General features: G+C 41.4%; 1 protein-coding gene across 5 annotated transcripts in view; it reads left to right on the top strand.

Moving 5' to 3' along the window:
- The window catches only part of specc1 (sperm antigen with calponin homology and coiled-coil domains 1), a 69152-nt gene extending 50307 nt beyond the window's left edge, over positions 1-18845 (top strand). For all 5 annotated transcript variants that reach the window (XM_027178643.2, XM_027178645.2, XM_047808958.1 and 2 more), the window contains 3 exons: positions 11772-11888; positions 13578-13637; positions 18238-18845. In XM_027178643.2, the coding sequence (XP_027034444.2) occupies positions 11772-11888; positions 13578-13637; positions 18238-18327 (267 nt within the window). In that variant the 3' untranslated portion in view covers positions 18328-18845. The remainder of the gene's footprint in view (positions 1-11771; positions 11889-13577; positions 13638-18237) is intronic.
- Positions 18846-19724: the final 879 nt, after the last annotated feature.

A 19724-nucleotide genomic window follows, 5' to 3' on the forward strand; every position in this document is an offset into this window, starting at 1 on the left:
CATTATGAAAGATGAAAACGAGATGTTTTCTAGCCAGATTTACTCTTTATGTCTTTATTACGAGTTAATAAGAAAAGAGTTTAGTCATAGTTGAATTTCTTTTTTTTTAATTGATGTTTTTTTGGTATTCATTTAGTCTGCTTTGGTCCCATCTGTAAAATGTTTTCAGGTTATACATCTTATTGTGTTTGGGGGTTTTGGAGACTGTTCTTTTTACATGTAGCCTGAATTGGCTGTGGTCTGACAGGTGGATGCCTGACTGTAAATGCTCTCTGCTCTCTCTCAGCTGTTTTGTTCTAAATGTTCACACAAATACTGCTTACAGTGGCATCATTCATGCTTTTGGTGAACACCGAACAATTTCTTTCTTTATTTTAGATCACTCAGCCCTAAGAGCAAGTGAAAAACAATGTGTGTAAAATTAGATAATGCTGTGCATCATCAGATTCTCCCTGTGCTAGAGAACAAAGCCATTAACCCAGACATTGTGTGAAATCATCAGAAGCCTCCATGTGTAAAGCAGAGCTACGTACGTTTGTGATCGTTTAGCTGTGTCGTTTGGCAGCTGCGCCGTTTGCGCACTTTCCGGTGTGTTAGGATTTGTTCCCATGACTCCTCATGTGCTAATAGGCTCTATGAGGCCAAAGAGGATTAGAGCCGAGCCTCGAACGTCTTCATGTACAAGAGCAGAATCTCTTATCTCCACTAATAGTCTCCTCTGGTAAACACAGGTAGGTGTGTATGTACTGTATGTGTGTATTTATGTATTATGGTTTCTTTCATTCTGCTCCCATCGTCGTTCTATCGCAGGATAAATATCTGTTTACGTTGATGACAATGATTAACTGCTATTCTTTGTGAGAGAGAAAAGAATAGGAATTCCTGAAACCTGAGTTTGTGGACTTCCCAGAGAAATGCTTAGTCATCTTCTGCTCTGGAGATTCTCTTCTTTCATAACATTGAGTGACTCTATTTAGTGGATTTACCAGATCACTTCACAAGACCAAAGATTGCCTAACATCTGTTCACTGTTAAATGCTCTGTCATGTCTTCATTTAATGTTGTTCGATTTAGAAACAGGGCACCGAGAGCAGATTTTGTTTACTTCGTGTCCTCTTACTTAGTCGCTCCTATAATGGGGTAATAGTCAGTCCTGCTAGTCCTGGAATGCAGAAGCTTAAGCTTATAGTTGGGTTTTTTCATTAGCGACCATAATTAAGCTTGTGCATTTTTTCCCCACGCGCAGCTTTGTTATTAAAGTTTCTCTTAAGAGTCCGACTCTTGCTCTGCTTCTCCATGCCGGAATCGTCAAATGCAGCAGTGCGAACTACTAAACTTAGCACTTGAGGTTAAAAGAAAGACAGATGCAATACGCGGTCTGAGTCACTTCCTGCTGAAAATGGAGAGGCGTCAGGCTTTTCTGCAAGTGCAAAAATACTCTTTGTCATCGTTGTTGTTATCTTTTTGTTGTTGTTTTTGGTAGCTGGTAGATGTTTCATGTACACAGCCTCAGTACAACCAATATTAAGTCACATTATACCCGAGAGGGGGAAAAAAAAGGAGGAAGCACCAGATGACATTAACCTTTCGTTTAATAAAGACCATCTGTTACAGTCTGTCACGTGCTCAGACCTTTTACAGCTATTGCTCTTCATATGCCTAATTTGAGCATACGTCTCAAATTAAAGTCAAAAGGCACAGAGATAAGAAGGCAGAGATTAGGAAGCAGGAGAACATTTGTTGCTTCAGGCCGGCTCTCCTTCCACACTTCAACCTGAACTCAGCCTGTGTTGACGGGAAGGTCAGAGCATCCGTCCGTGGCTTTGTCATAAGGATCATTAGCTGTAAGATTATTCCCTCACACACTGATGCCTAATAGCAGATCAGGGATCTGAACAGCTGCTAATTGCCATCTAACATGCAGAGATTGGCAGCTCTACACACTCCTCTCTTCAAAGATCAGGCATTTCTATGCAAGCGTGTGTGTGCATAGACACAACATCCGTATTCAAACCGTTCCCCCTTTCCCCCTGTCGTCAGGGAGGGGAGAAGACAAGCAAGATTCAATTTGGAATCGTTCAGCGCAGCGGCTTTTCTGGTTTCCTTCGACGGCTAGGATAAATTATGTGCTAATCCTGGGTGGGTTCCCATTTCACACCTAGTGTTCCCAGGACATGCTGCATTTCCAGGCTAATGAAGGAGTCCCCAGGATAATCTGCATCAGAACTGAAAACTGATCAAGTTTGATAACAGATTGTAATTATTAACCCTTTAATGAGGCATGACATGAAACCTACAGATGCACCAACATTATTATAAATATAGATATAGGTGTCATGTAAATCCTCTGTCCCGTTTTATAGAGGCATGCAAGGGAAATAAAACGTTAGCCTAATTTATATCAGAACGTCTTATACCTTATTAAAGCATTAAATTAATACACTCGTTTTAATGCATTATTGTTTCTATGGTAACACCTTACACAAGGAATTGTAGACCAGATATTTCACATAATCTATGCATAATAATAATAATAATAATAATAATAATAATAATAATAATAATAATAATAATAATGAGATTAAAAACGTGTTGTTTCAAATATAAAGGATACATATCTGTTAGTTGTTAACAAATAACCCCATATTAATCATTAATAAACGAATCACTGGATTATTGATCGATTTGCACAAAGGGTGTAGAGCGCATGAATAAAATACGAAACGCAAAACGATTTTATCAATTTTATATCTTTTTTTTTTGTTTGTTTTTGTGTGGCACCTGATTGGGCCACGTTGAGTTTTTCAAAAAACTGGTTTCTGTCTTTCTCTTGTTTATTGAAGCTACTTATTTGGCTCAGTTATGTAAAAAGATGGATCAGAGAACAACATGCACGACTCTACTAATGTTCCACAGGCAGTGAATAAAGAGAGAGCGAGAAAGAGAACTCATGCCATTCTCTTTAGTCAGCTCATCAAATCAAGTCAGATCGCAGAGCAAACCACCGCTGTTCTGTTTGCTCGTGTTTACCGTCTGTCTGAATATTCATGTAGAAAATAATTAACGAACCGTGTTTCCTGGTTATTGGTAGTTTGATGCCAACTGTCATGTCAGGGTCACTGGCAAGCCGTCTGTTGTAGATTGGATGTGTGTGTGTGTGTGTGTGTGTGTGTGTGAGAGAGAGAGAGAGGGAGAGCGAGGGAGAGAGAGAGAAAGAAAGAGAGAGAGAGAAAGGGAGGGAGGAAAAGAGAGAGAGAGGGAGGGAGGAAGAGAGAGAGAGAGAGAGAGAGAGATCATGGCAGATACATTTTGCCTAGAGGATCAAATCAGCTGCCCAATCACAGGCAAATTGACAGAAGGTAAACAACAGAGTGAGACCAAGGCTACAATCTGCATTAAAGCTTATCCCTGCAGGAATGGACATACACACACACACACACACACACACACACACACACACACACACACACACACACACACACACACACACACACTGCCTGCCCTTAATTCAGTGCATTAGCAACATGTCAATACTTTTGCAAGCACGTAGCTCACGTTTAAATATCCATTTCCGCCAAAGTTATTGATCAGGAAAGGGTTTTATTAACAGGATGCTGTAATGGCTTCGAATAAACGATGCAGATTTATTGAAGATACACACATACACATGGGAAAAGGTTGCGTAGGATCTGGATATAACTAAAAGTATAAAGTGACGGCCATTAATACATTTTCAATAACTCACGTCACAGTTCGAGTCACTGAACAGTTACAGTAAAGAGTTAAAGTCTCTTTGAGTTCAGTCATGTCTGAGGTGCGAGTACCATCCACTGCGACATGAAACTGAAAAATCTCCTCAGTCATGTTCCCACTGTATGTTTATACTGTCTTTGATCTAGTTTATTTAGGTCGCTTTCATTTCTTTCCTTCTCTTGTGCGGAGCTGAAGAACAAAAAAGAAGGACCCTGACCCGCTGTTTGTTCAGGATGAAGACAATGAGAAACGAAAACAGGGGACCGAGGTCGCTCGTACAAACAGAGGATTCAGCTGTTCACGTCTCACTCACTCTCTCGCACAAATATAAACAGCACTGCCGGGAGGAGGCTTTGGATCTAAAAATTTCAAAATGCGAGCTAAAAATCATCAACCGCTGTCGAGCAGCAAGCCCAGTGGGGGGTCGAAGCTTAGACAAAACTAAATGTGAGTCATAAATCCGCAAGGGAAATATGAGAGAGAGAGATACCAAGGTAACAGATTCCTCAAAAACAGTTCCTGCTCTCTCTCTCTCTCACACACACACACACACGAGATTTGGAGACCTGTACAAAAGGTCTGTTCTGGGGCGCTTCTAGCACAGATGTTTTCCTTGCAGCACAACATCCACTTCTATCTGATCTATCTGAGGAACACTTTTTAGGACTAGTGTGTTCGCTAACCTAAAGCGAATCAACATACCTAAGGAAAGGTGATGTTCTTTAAAGTGACGTGACATACGGCTAAGTACGGTGACCCATACTCAGAATTTGTTCTCTGCATTTAACCAATCCAAAGTGCACACACACAGCAGTGAACACACACACACACCGTGAACACACACCTGGAGCAGTGGGCAGCCATTTATGCTGTGGTGCCCAGGGAGCAGTTGGGGGGTTTGGTGCCTTGCTCAAGGGCACCTCAGTCGTGGCCGGCCCGAGGCTCGAACCCACAACCTTTGGGTTACGAATCAGACTCTCTAACCATTAGGCCACAACTGCTAGCTAGCTAGTTAGCTAACATCAGCCAGATGCAGTCGGGGGTTCAGTAACTAACAGACGTTCACTGACCTCAGAAGATCTGGCTAGTTAGTCCAGCTCACTCAGCTCGCTTACAGATGACCAGGGTTTGGGGTCCAGTTGTGAAACGAACATTTCTCAAAAAGGATTTTACCCCGAGATCATTTTCAATCGTCATAATGCTGTTTAGTTTGATATCTGGGGTGGGAAATGATCATCTGTCTCCATTGTCTTGTCTGCTACTGCTGAATGAGTTTGGTTCGGTCCTAGAAACTGAATGATCAAGTTGTCTTGGTTCATGAACATTACCTTATCATTGGCTTTAACGTCTTTCTCGTAACAATAAAATACTAAGTTTTAATTTGAATACAAATTAGTTCCGTTAAACCTGAAATGTCTCACATGCTTGGGGATTTTACTAATGACATGTGCACCTGTTAAGGAGAGAGAAGCTGAGCGTTAATTGCTTCGGTTTATCTAAACCAAACTTTCACAACGTTTTTTTCTCACTCAGACGTGTCGGGAAAATAATATTTACTACTTCCTCTTTTGGCCGCCACGTAATGTGACCCGACCGGTGGTCCCTTTAACGCTTATTTCATCACCGAACCCTTAGTGTTACTCAGCCGAGAACCTTCTCTCCACCTCATAGTGACCCGCTCAAAAATCAATCTATCCTCGCCCCCGAGTTCATGACGTCTCCTGTAATAGCTGTTAAACTGCCGCTGTAGCTCTCGAGACTCACACAGACACCGGGTGCCAACTCGCTTTATTTGTGTCACTGTGCTGTCTCTCTCTCTCTCTCTCTCTCTCTCTCTCTCTCTCTCGTGCTCTCCTCATCTGGTGTGTCTTATGATTCACAGCTCTAAGTCTCCTCACCTCTCACTCTTCCTGCTGCACTTCTTTCTTCTTCTCATCACGTCCCGAAAGCTTTCTGCTTCACGACACAAATCTGAATACGGATCGTTCACAAGTCTAATCTCTTCAGTCAGTAGAATATTATGATGGCTGCGAGGACAATTCACATACGGCTCAGAAGCGGAAACGCATTTACACGAACAAGCAGGAGAATCCTGTCAGCTTGTAACTGTGTGATGTTTGACTGGAAAATATTTAAAAAAAAACACCTTCATTTATGTTGAGTCACACGTATCGATCCTAAGCCAATACTGTTCTGTCGTTCAGAATGTACAACGTTCTAAACAGATACCAATTATTTAAAAAAAAAAAAAATCATCAATTGTTTGTTGAAGCTCGCAGGACAAATTATGAGCTGTGTGACAGACGTGTATGCAAATAGCCCCGCGAGTCTGCCCTGTAGTCCTTTGGCTGGTGTAGCACCACGTGACGCTATACACTCTTCTACATCATTATAGAGTAATAACACTAAGAGTTTTATTAATCAGGGTCTGATAGGGTTTCTGTTACTTCTGCTTTAGGACATTTGCTTTGGATTGAAATCAAAATACAGACACAGATTGTGTCATCGAGCCACACCCTTAAGCTGCTTCATTAAGAAACATCATCTGACACAAAGTCTAATCTGCTTCGCAACTCAAAATAAGCAGTGTTTCTATACACAGCGTATCGCTGTATACCCACTGAGGACAGCAGCAATGGGATAAAAAAAAAGTGTCTTGGAAAATTTAAATCAATATATTGTTTTCTGTGAGCGAGTAAACAAGATGATTTTCACATAATTTTTAAGCAAAAACTCGAGGCTACAAGATCCAGTTCTCAAAAGTCTTGTGAACTGATGGTCTGTATGTGTTTTATGGCCTTATTCAAGTGATTTAAAATGTTTCATTTTTCACTAACCACACATAAACACTCTTTTCTCAAAAACACAAGTCATGTACATACAGTACATGCTGCTCACATATTATTGTGTTGATTACAGTGATATTAGACTTTATATCTTTATAAGCAACTGAAAAAAGCACAAATGTCAGGCCCTAAAAATACCCTTAGAACTCAGAGGGTTAAATTTCTTCCATTTCTACAGGATCAAACGCTTTAGAGATGGTTCTGTCCCATTTTCTTACCTGATGAGCAACAATACCTCTTTTTTCTGAAGTCATCAGAAATCTCCAATGTCTTTAATCCATATATATATGGATTAAATTAATTATTTAATTTAATTATTTGTGCCACGATCGACCCTCGGAATAGATAGGAATTTCTAACGGGTTCACATACTACATGTGTATGTGTGTGTATATATTATTCATATATTTATTGTGTCTTTGCAGGAACGTGGACTCGTGTATATGAGTGTATGACATCATCTAGGTCAGACATGTACCGTGAGATAAACATTAGATGTGTGTGTGTACTCAGGAGAAGGCAATAAGGAGTGTCTCATCGATTTATTCGCTTACAGACATTGACCGGATGACACGGCCATGGAGAGTGATTTCCTTCCCAGTTAAATAACAGCATCAAGTAGCCAGGGACATGTCAAGTATTTTGTGTGTGTGTGCTTTCATTTAGCAGATAGTACATGTTGTAATCGCTGTCGGAGAACAATTTGTTTGATTTTCCCTCATGACAAACAAAATTCATTAAAGCGGCATAAGCGTTATTAGCCTGTACTCCCATAACACGGCCGGCGTCTTTGCATCTTTAATTGATTGGTTCGTGCATTATCGAAATTTCAGCGGGTTTGTTCCGTTCGTCTTAAGGGCTCGTCGAGAATGAGCACCAACAGGCATTACGTTCCTCTTCACTGTCGTGCAACACGTCAAAAATGGTGCGTAAATCCTTTTTGTTTTTATGCACCACAGATTTGGAAAGCATTTCAAGCAACCTTGAAAAAAAAAAAGGAAACACTTCACATTTCACAGAATCACCCACTCCGCGCCCAACCCCGAAAAATAATAGAATATGTTTCATTGTTAGCACAAAGGTGTTTTTTTTTTTTTAAATCTCTTCGTTGACTTGCACTTCATCCATGTGTGTAAGACGCCTGCGCATTCATAGACAATTTTGTAGACAGCCTCTGGAGCATAAATAGTCTAAAATTTCATTAACAGATGATACAAAGCCACACTCCTGCAATTAGGCTGCCGAGGCTTCGTCTTTATTGAGGAAATGACAATGGGAAGCACTAATGGCACGACCATACACTTTACTGTCAGTCTCAGTCTAATGCTGTAATTTGGATAAAAGTGGGAGGCTGTAAGCGGCTGATCCCACAACTGGAATGGCACGTAAACCTCGTAGCTCTTAAAACAGAGATCAGTTATCTTGAATTAGGAACTACACAAAAGGTGGTTAACTAGCATCCATGCTAATGGGATGAGGACTGTAAGGACATTTTTAGTGATTTAATTAAAACTGATTTTTTTTTTGTAATAAAATGATTTTCCTTTAATGGACGAGAGCTGATTGTCTTCCTCCTGTCTGGATCATTCATTCATTCATTCATTTCCTACTGCTTATCTGAACTTCTCGGGTCACGGGGAGCCTGTGCCTATCTCAGGCGTTATCAGGCATCAAGGCAGGATACAACCTGGACTGAGTGCCAACCCATCGCAGGGCACACACACTCTCTCATTCACTCACACAATCACACACTACGGACAATTTTTCCAGAGATGCCAATCAACCTACCATGCATGTCTTTGGACCGGGGGAGGAAACCGGAGTACCCGGAGGAAACCCCCGAGGCATGGGGAGAACATGCAAACTCCACACACACAAGGCGGAGGTGGGAATCGAACCCCCAACCCTGGAGGTGTGAGGCGAATGTGCTAACCATTAAGCCACCGTCCTGTCCCCCCCCCCACACACGGTGTGTGTGTTTGGAATAGTCCAAATATTTCAGATGGTGGAACAACTTCAGGTAATAGAGTCAGTGTAAACTTCCGCATGAGATATTCAAGCAGGGACTCACACATTACTGCGGAAATAATCATATAAGTGTAGCTCTAATGGGCTGAGACGGACAGCAGAGCTGCTTCTGCTGTATAATCTATAGGTTTAAAAGGCATTATCTGAAACATGGGCACAGGTTGTTGTGAAGGACGTGTCATCTCTGATCTCTCATTAAAATGGCTCATTAACATTTCAGGTTACAGCAAGTTTCTTTGTCTTCGTTTTTTTTTGTTGTTGTTTTTTTTGTGGCTGCAGCCTGCCAGATCTTCATTCCAAGTCATTGCATCAGCAGAATCACAATAAATCACCATATTCCTGTTTTTCTATCCCGCTCAGTCTCACATAAAAGGGCCAAGAGTGACTTCCTGTCACTGGATGCAGTGTTTGCTTTTCCAGAGCCCAGTTCCGACATATTAATCGAAGCTGCTGTTGTTTTAACACTGCAATCTCGTTCTGCCCCACATAACACCCACACTCACCCACACACACACCCCTCCCTACATGTCCGTTTCATTACGCAGCCACACACAGGTCACGCAGACCAGGATGTAGTTCCGTGCTTCTCCACCTCACTCCTGTACCATACACATACACCCGATGTTCCCCAGCACTTACGTAACCCCCTTTTGGTGTGTGTGTGTGTGTGTTTTGTTGATGATTACGGGACACAGAATTGGTAGAGAGACAGATGGTGCCGGCATCCAAAGAATGTCGGCCTCCAGGACAGGCCTGTGCAGGTCTTCCTCTTGTACAGAAGAGGGAAGACAGAGAGATTGAATAAAAATAGGCTTGCCGGTGTGGACCCCCCCCCCACACACACACACACACACTTTAAAAGTCGAGGAAATTTGCATTCTTTATTCATCTTATTAAGTTTCATGGCCAATCATAACAACTGATGTCCTGTTGATATAAATGAAAAATAAATACATATATATATGATCTCTAAATCATGTGTTTTTGTGGGACGATAAAGACAAGCTAAACGATTTCAGTATGCAAACAAAAAAGAAGTTCAACAGAAAAGCTTTCATTGTAGCATCTCTAACGTCGCCACAGCTTTCCGCAGCCAAGGGACGGCGTACTCCATCATCTGTCAATCAACAGATGCCAGTCGTGTGCATCAGTGAGCTCATAAATGTGTAATAGACGTCGCTTGTCTCCGAGAAGGCACGTACAATCCTTCAGCATTCTCAGGTAGTAGCTGTCGTATGATAAGGGAGAACTGATTTAGAAGTAGGACCAAGATTGTAAAGAATTAGATTGTAACGATTGTCATTACTCAACAAGTGTCTGTGTTTGATGTTTAATCTCACACAGCTAGTACAGTACTGCGATGTCAGCTAGTCAAGATGGGAATCAGTAAAATCAATCAGAAAAAAGGTTCAGCTGAGAAAGATTCAGCGAGAACGTGACGGTGGTGTTTATAGGGTTCTTCTCGTGCTTTGCTTGAGTGTGCTCGATGATAATTGTCGTCACCTCCCGCTGCAGGCTTAAACATAAGTGTCTTTTCAATGCCTTCTTGTTTATCGATTCATTGCTCATAGTGACCCTGAGAACAAAGATCCTGCAGAGCCAAACATCACAGGGTGTTTCAAGTGATTTTTATGAAGAACCACTAAACCCAGGAGAGCCACAACTGGCCTCTTGCCCTGTTCCCAAAGTCAGCCATGCACAAACACACACACACACACACACACACACACACACACACACACACACACACACACACACACATACTAGAGCACACAGAGATACAAAAAGGGACAGGAAGTCTAGCAAAGGACAATGAGTTAGGAGTGTGACGTCCTGCACGTGCAATCCATCTCACCATTTTCCTTCTGTTGCACTCGTTGGCTCTCTTTCCTCTCGTGTCATACAGACACACACTCATTTTAAATGTATGACATCAGATGAGAGCTTCTACACAACGCCCCCGTGTCTATCCTGCTCCATCTTCCCCTTCCAACCCCTTTTCTCTGTGTGTGTGTGTGTGTGTGTGTGTGTGTGTGTGTGTGTGTGTGTGTGTGTGTGTGTGTGTGTGTGTGTGTGTGTGTGTGTGTGTGTGAAAGAGTGAACGTGCCATGCCACATGTTCCTCCGCTCATCCTTTCCACTCTTAATGTGTATAACGGCTCTCCAGGTGATAAAGACCTCTCGGGGACTTCAGTGATATTCATGAGGCTGAGAGCTGAAAAGTTGACAAGCTTTGCTTCACCAGGGTTAATCAAATGAGTCTGCAAATTTGCCTAGAGATCATTTAAATATCTGGATACCAAAAATATTCTTGTATTTGTTAACCTAATTCAGTCTTTAGTCCGGGTCAGATACTAATGAAACAAGTGAAGTGTTATTGTAGACTGAGTGGTAATTGTTTCCAAACATGCTTCTGGTCTGATTCTACAGACACACTTCAGGAATGACGTGTGTAAACGCGACCCATTAGAGTTTAACGATATTGTGGCAGCAGTGAGGTTATGGTTTAGATTTAGAGGGCTATATCTTTCCAGCACTGTTGCTCGTGAATAAAGCTCTGGCTCTCAAGGGAACCTCAGTGTGAGAGATTATGTTCAAAATGGAGAATACCAGGAACGGTGATGGATCTCCACAGAAGTTGCCATCCTAGCAAAAGCTCAGATGTTGACCCTTCAGAATGTCTGGACATTTGTCCTTGATCTGAAGCTGAATGGCAGCTGGGTTACGCAGCTAGACAAGGATCTATAGCACAACAGTACCATAAGTCCACCTCCGAATGGCTCGGAAGAGACAAAATGATGGTTTTTGAATAAATGAGTCATGGTCTTTACTTCAAATGTCTCCGCGGAGTGAAAGACCCAAAGACAGAAGTGTCTGGTTGCAGCAGTTCATGCTAAAGGTGCAAAAGCCGTTATTATGTTCAGGGGCAGTTACATGTTCACACAGGTTAATACACACAATGCAGAAAACGTGTCATATTCATTTTTGTATGAAGCGCTTAGTGTACAAGTGTAACATATACAGGGCAAGTACTTTACAGTTCTCAGGCAGCACACACAGTGTTGTTACAGGTAGATTGATAAATGCAAGAATTCCAGAAATCTGTATTGAATTTTATTTATTTTTTTTCTATTCTATTCTGTAGAACGTTGATGTGACTAATTTCAGCAGCAGTTGGAGTGATGGTCTGGCCTTCTGTGCACTGCTACACACATATCTGCCAGCACACATCCCTTATCAAGAGCTCATCAGCCAGGACAAGGTACCACACACACACACACACACACACACACACACACGACATATACGGTATTTTGTTCAGATCCTCAGAGAGAGTTCTTAGCCATGAGGTGCCATGTTGAACCTTTATTGACAAAACTTTGTAACACTAACGAATCACATGACACCGGGGAGAGAAAACGGCTAATTTGGCCCAATTTGGACATTTTCACTCAGAGGTGTACTCACTTTTGTGTCCAGCGGTTTAGACATTAATGGCTGTGTGTTGAGTTATTTTGAGGGGACAGCAAATTGACACTGTTATACAAGCTGTACACTCACTACTTTACACTGTAGCACAGGGTCATTTCTTCAGTGTTGTCACATGAAAAGGTATAATAAAATATTTGATGTATATAAAAAATGGGAGGGGTGTACTTACTTCTGTGAGATACTGTATAATCTTCTTTACTCAACACACGGACACCTATATTCGTTAGAAAGAAGCTTTATAGCTACTTTCAGTGTCGGAACATCAAGATATTTTCACTTATTATAGCAGCTATAAACGTGCATACCTTCAACAGCTTTCTATCTTAAAGAGATGAGACAAATAAACCTTGCAGCTCACCGCATTACAGAGAAAGTCCTGAAGCTCAGCCTGCAGACACCAAGAGACTTCAGGAGACGCATCAACGATTTTACGGTTTTATTCGTTAAATAAGGGCACGTTTTAAATCCATCTATCATTAGCCTTACATTATGTGGATCTGTTACTGAATAAAGGTAAAAGTGTTGTTATTATATACTCGGGCGTTTATTTTTGACAACACAAGCTCTTTGTGACATTATTAACACTCGCCTCTCATAAGCCAGGTCTATTGTTCAAGTTTGCTCCTGATACCCGATGCTCTTAGTCATCAAACATGGCGTGTAAGACCTCAAAGCTTTCCCTCTCCACCTTTGTCTCTTATATCGAATCACTGGGAGGCTGTTGAAAGAATATATATTACCAGATGGCGTATGGACGGATGAAGGGACACAATGCACAGTAAACAAAGCGGCGTCCCGTCTCACAGCGAGGGTTTTAAAAACCCTGTGCGTTAAAACGGCGTCAGTGAAGGTTTGGGAAGTGACTGAATGGCCGAAGCGCCGATAGCGAATTATCTGGAGCTGTTTCTGTTTCCATGGTGACTCAAACCGAATCTAGCTTCTTGCAATACATTTGAGTTTAGCTTCCTGCCACAGTGCATAGACATTCGCTCGGCTGTAACGGTAATTAATTAGTGAGAAATACCAAATCATTCAGCTTTATTGATTGCATAAAGACTCGTGATGAATAAATATGTTTGTTCAGTCGCTGATGAAAGAGAAGGACAGGATGTTCTAACGTAATTATATTCTTATATATTACATTTAGACTTCAGTAGCTAATGCTTATGGATGGAGATGAGCTGCGTACAATAAGTACACAGACCAATTCTAGTTTATTGCCTAACTGAAATGTTATGTAAACCAACATTAGAGCAGTAATTAGATGACTGTGCCATGACATGCTAACAAGGATAATATGCACAGATGTTTGTTTTTGGGTGTGTGATGTGTACGTGTCACATGTGGTGTGTATCGACAGCTACGTCTGTGTTTATTGTTTTTGATTTGGGTATTTGTTGCTCGGTTGGTCTTTCTGTGTGGTAAGCGACCTTTAACGCTCGTGTTTGTTTTTCCGCAGGGCCGCAATCTGACCCTGGCCTTCCAAGCAGCTGAAAGTATTGGGATTAAACCGTCTCTGGTGAGAAAACACACACACACCACACTCACTCACACACACACACGGCTAGAGGGCCAGATGTACGTGCGTGAGAATGCGTAAGCTTGACATGTGGGTCTTTCATTTTGTTTGGCTGATAATAATAAATAAAATGCACATGGGGTTCCACTAGCGAATGTCCTAAGGGAGTTTACAAGCAGCGTAAAAGTGAAAAGCTTCAAGTGAAACACAAACCACAGCGACAGGTGGAGGACGACTACAGGAGGAAATCATACAGAGCTCACGACCGCAGCGCCCACACAATTCAAACAGCAGATACACTGCTGTATTTCCAATGTAACTGGTTTTGCTGTATGTGTGTGTGTGTGTGTGTGTGTGTGTGTGTGTGTGTGCGCGTGTGAGTTGTTTGTGTGCAGCAACAATGATTCCAAAACTAGAGCAATCACACGCCACACAGATTGCAGCAGTTATTACTGATTAAAACGATCCAGACGCCAAGCAGAATGTGAAAGCCTTTTATTTACAACATGAGATTAATCTGCATTTGTATTGTATTCTACTGAAATAATTCACTGAACTTTAGCGGAATAAAATATACAGTCAGTCACATTTTTTAGTTATTTTAAAGATGTTTCGATAAGGGCCATGTAGAAAAAGGCTAAATGTATCTACGATCAAAACAAGTAGCAGAAATAAAAAGCGTACTGGAATTTACAAGCAGCAACGTGGCACCTATTTGGGAACTTTAAGAAGAGCGTCTTGGGTGAAACTCCCTCATAAAGCCGCTCGAAATGATGCCAAGTGTGTGCGTCCGTAATAAGGCAAAGAATTTTCACATGTGAAGTAGATTTGTTTAACACTTTTCTTGGTAACTGCATCATTCCAGTGGCTTGGTGTCCCACCTCTGTCCTTGGGAGCCTCCTCAGGGTTCTCTGGTTTCCTCCCCTTGTACAAAGACATGCGTTGTAGGCTGAGCAGGGAATAGGTGTGTGACAGATCCTGTGTGGCACATCCTTGGTGCCCCAGGCATCCTGGGATAGACTCCAGCTTCCCCATGACCCAGTAGCATAAGAGGTGTAGAGGACGAATGGATGAAGGACTGGATGGATGACTTCTGTTAGAGGTTCTACGTCTAAATGTTTGAAAAGTAAAACGTTTAACCCAGAGTTCGAAGCAAACCTGCATTTATATGATGTCATCAATAGACTTGTATTTGCATAATACATTTTAAACCGGATAAAGCTTTGTGTTTATGATGGTAATGAGGTACACTTGCTTCAGAACATGCTCTGAATGTAAAAGTTACAATGGCGCAGATAAGAACAGAAGCAGGAGCGTTATTTAGTACAGCGCACCAAACATTCCACTGTGCAGATGTGATGTTGGGCTTCTGACCCGTCCGATCTGCTCGGACAAAAAGCAAATAGCATTGACATAAAGCAGGACCAGACTGGTGCCCACTGCTGTCCTTTCCTTCTCTGTATATCGTTCTTCCTCTGATCTCAAAGCTAAACCTGATTAGATTTGTTTTCAGGTTTCTCTCTCTCTCTCTCTCTCTCTCTCTCTCTCTCTCTCTCTCTATTTTTTTTCTTTTTTTTTTTCCAGGCTCCAAATGATCTGAAGGGTCAAAATGTTTGATAAGTTACAGTCAAAAGACAGTGGGTTTGTTTTGGCTTTTATTCTCTGTGTCATGACTCATTCAGTGCCTTTAAACCCAAACCAAAGAAACCGTGATGTGTTTGTGGACGGCTAAAACAGACACAGTGCCCGCATTTTTGGGAAGTGGTTTCTTATCTTTAACTTACAGTAAAGATTTTACAGCTTTTCCAAACGTCATCGAGAACATCGAGAACATCGAGAACATCGAGAACATCACACGATTGAAGTTCAGAGTTCGTTTAAAACGAAAAAGGTCAGTGTTAAAATAATAGGTTCATATGAGAGGTTGGGATAAAAAAAAAAAAGAATAGAAACCCTGGAAGCATGTGCAAATGCTTTTCTTCCCACAGGGACCCTGTTAAATTAGATTCATAAAATATTTAATGCTTAGTGTTTCAGCTCACTCCTAACTATTGCAAAGGAAATATCTGGAGGGCAGAGTGTATAGATTGCACTGGGGGGAGTAGTTATTGGTCAGACTAGTGACATGAATACAGACCAGGTATGAGATCTTCTTGATCCCTTTATTCGCACATAATGCATGGATGTGTGATGGATTACATGACTGGGGGGAAGGTTAGTCCTGATATGTACGAGTGTGTTTTTACTGATAGTATCACTACAGGTACTAATGCCAAAACAAGCAAGCACATGAGTATTAACCAATCAACGTGTTCTAAATGACAGACTGAGAACAGTATAGAACAGAAAGGAAACACACGCATGTCAGGGTTCAGTGCTCAGGGACGTGAACTGCTCTAAAAGTACTCATTATTAACGAGCACACGCTGACTGGTTCACAATCGAATATCGTTTCTTGTATCAGAGGAAGATGAAGACTGTGCTTACTGTCTAATCACTGAGCCAAGAATACTACATGCTGATTATACTGTGGTGTGATCACAGAGTGCAAGCAGCACTTAGGTGTGTGTGTTTGTGTGTGTGTGAGTGTGTGTGTGCTGCACTATTATTGGAACACAAATGATCACTGATGCCTCTTACTAACCCTGACACTGATGTCTGCCCCTGTGTATTAAGACTAATCCCCACATCCAGAGGAAACGCCTTTCTCTCAACACCCTGAGAAGCGATAACACCAAGCCATCCTATAACATTCCCTTTTTTAAACATTTTGACTTCTCTGAATTTGAATGTTGAGTTTCTTGGATTGAGGTGAGGCTGAGTTTCTTCTGTACGACCATTCAGATTGTGAGCCTGAAGACAAATATATACAAATATACAAGAGTAAGATTTACTGCAACACTTTTCAGTAACAGAATAACCTCTCTCTCTCTTTCTCTCTCTCTCTCTCTCTCTCTCTCTCTCTCTCTCTCTCTCTCATCTCGCCTCTATCTCTTTGTCTCTTACACATTCTCCTCCTCTCACGTGAAATTTGTGTCTAACATCTGTCTCTCATCTATATCTGCTTCTCATCTCAGATCTCTCTCTCATTCATCTCATATCTCTCTCTATTGCTCTGTCTCTCTTTCTAACTTTCTCACACACTCACACACACACACACACACACACACGCCTGTATGCATGTGCTGCAGTATCCCATGCCTTGCTCATGATGTCATGTGTTCAGATGATGAAACGCTGACGGCCTTTTATGTAAAATTGATCCCAGTGCGATCAGAGGAACAGTGCTGTAGGCTTCACTAATCAATAGGTTATCAGCACAGTCATGATGCTGTAACTTCCAGCAGGTCTTTATAAGACCACAGCCGTTTTTAAGACTTTAAGGATTTGAACACAAGGTGACGAACGGTTTAATAAAGACGTGTGATGATGTGTTTATCCGCTTTAATGTGATAAAGACTTGGTGCCACAATCTGTGTGTATCTGTTTGAACCCTGATGTGTGGCTATTCGAGTGTGCTGAGAGTGAGGACTAGAGTGAATTACACACACTGTGCTTAATGAACGTGTGTTAAAGAGACCTCAGTACCATCAGATAAAAGAGCTCTTACAGTGCTGAATGAGAGTCCGGTCTAATGTGTCCTTTAACAGGAACTCCATTCATCTTACACATAACACGGATTTATAGATTATACACCACTGCAGATTGATTTGGAGACATCAAGCACCAACTGTTCACACCAACCTGCTGTCAAGTGTCAAACTTTCCTTTCGAACCCATTCTAACTGCACAAACGTATCGACTGATTCACTCATTCATTTTCTGTAATGTAGGTCAGGGTCACTGTGGATCTGGATGTTAGGCACAAATACATTTTGGTTTGAGATTCACACACAAACACACACACACAAACACACACACACACACACACACACGCTGGGAGGAAACCGGAGAACTTGGAATAACCCATTTAGCCCGAAGGAAGTTCTTTGTAAGACGTGTTTAAACAGCTGAGTTTGTACTTACACAGTAAAACAGCAGGACTAGACAATAGACTGAGCTGCTAGGTTTGACTTCACGACTAAAAATATAATTTATGTACATTTTACATGTGGGATGTGGTAGCTCAGTGGTTAAGGTGTTGGGCTACTGGTCCACCAAGCTGCCACTGCTGGGCCCCTGAGCAAGGCCCTTAACCCTCAGTTGTACAGTAAGTCACTCTGGATAAGGCTGTCTGCTAAATGCCGTAAATGTAAATGTTTAACGTCTTAATGGTGTTAATGCTGGTTTGATGTCCTGTAGTCAGATACTAACTCTGATGAAGGGGAAAGGATGATGTGTATCATGAACAACACAGTTATTAGGTGGAACAACATGTTGTTGTGAGGAAGAAATAACTGGTGTGTAAATTAACATGTTCATGTAGATGGAAGGAGGAGAGTTACAGCAAAACCTTCAGGCAACACGGTGAGCTATAAACAATGTGCACATGTGACATTTGTTTCTAACATCTCTCTCTATCTCTCTACCCATCTCTCTCTCTCTCTCTCTCTCTCTCTCTCTCTCTCTCTCTCTCTCTCTCTCTCTCTCTCGTGTTCAGGACATTGACGAGCTGATGCACACAGACAGACCAGACTGGCAGAGCGTCATGCAGTATGTTTCTCAGATCTACAAGTACTTTGAGACTTGACCCTTGAACGGAGGAAATGCAAACTCACAGAATCCCAGAAGCTCTTTAAGCTTAATTTCCATGCACGGCATCGGGATGTGGTTTAGACACACGTATAAATATAATAGCATAATAAAAAACACCACAGAGCTGCTTCTCAGCATCACTCTTTCATAATGCTTCCTTTTTCACATTTCTATATTCTGAAGTACAGATGAAGTGATTGGTCTGGACTGTATTTGTGTGTTTGCTTGAGTAGTTATTGTTTTTGCGTGTAAAAGCACAGTACAGATGTTAGTGTTCTACTGTTTACAGAGGATGGATTATATATAGTATTTTTAAGCAAAGTATTTTTGAATCTTCCGTTGATTCTTCCGTTAATTCTATATGAAGCATACAGACGTAATTAAATGCAGCACTATTTAAAAGTCGCCAGTCCATCACATTGTAGTGCCAAATCTCTTCACACTAAAACACACATGCTGAATATTACATGCCTTAGAAGGAAATAAATGACTGTGTTCAAAGTCACAAATGGATTTGTGTGCAGAGTCGGACTTCTTTATTCCCTCCGTCTTTATCTGTTCTTTTTTATTGGCACTAGTGCTGTCATTTTGTTTGGGTGTCAGTTTTTTTCCCATTTAAAGGATTTTAGCTTTGCTTGGTGAGATGAAATTATGGCCAGATATTCTCTGTTGATCTTAAAGTGTTTTTAATCATAAAAAACGGAATCACTGAAATTGGTTCACAGACTGTCACTGCTGCTGATGCTTACTCTGAAATCCATTGTACAATAGAAAGAAGGGAGAGCCACAATGACACCCGCTTTTAGAAGTCTGCAAAAGCTCGTTAAAGCGTGTGATGGGACAGAAAAACTGGTATGTGGACGCAGACACAGACAGGAATGTTTACTTTTCACAACAGAATCCAAAGCAAACATGGCTGCCTTTATGGAGAAATCACATCCATGTGATCATGTACACTCAGGTAAACACTTGATATCATGTGAATCATGGGAAGTAATAGCTCACCGGTTAAGGGGTTGGAATACTGATCGGAAGGTTGTGAGCTAAAACCGCAGTGCCACCAAGCTGCCACTCCTGGGCCCCTGAGCAAGGCCCTTAACCCTCAATCACTCAGCTATATATCTCAGATAAATGTTTCTCTGGGTAAGAGAGTCTGATAAATGCTGAAAATGTATATGAATATAATGAAATAATAAACACATGGATCAGGAGGAAGAGAAAATTCACACTGATGTAAATGCAATACGAAGAAGTGAATTTACGGAGATACGACGAATCGTGGGTCTAAAAAAACACATTAAAATACATGAACAGTATTTAAAAATAAGTCATGTCAAATTAAATAACCCAAATAAGAAACAGTGCTGCTTTTAAAACAAGTTTTCAAAAAAG

The sequence above is a fragment of the Tachysurus fulvidraco genome, chromosome 26 (genome assembly GCF_022655615.1).
Source record: "Tachysurus fulvidraco isolate hzauxx_2018 chromosome 26, HZAU_PFXX_2.0, whole genome shotgun sequence".
Taxonomy (NCBI): domain Eukaryota; kingdom Metazoa; phylum Chordata; class Actinopteri; order Siluriformes; family Bagridae; genus Tachysurus; species Tachysurus fulvidraco.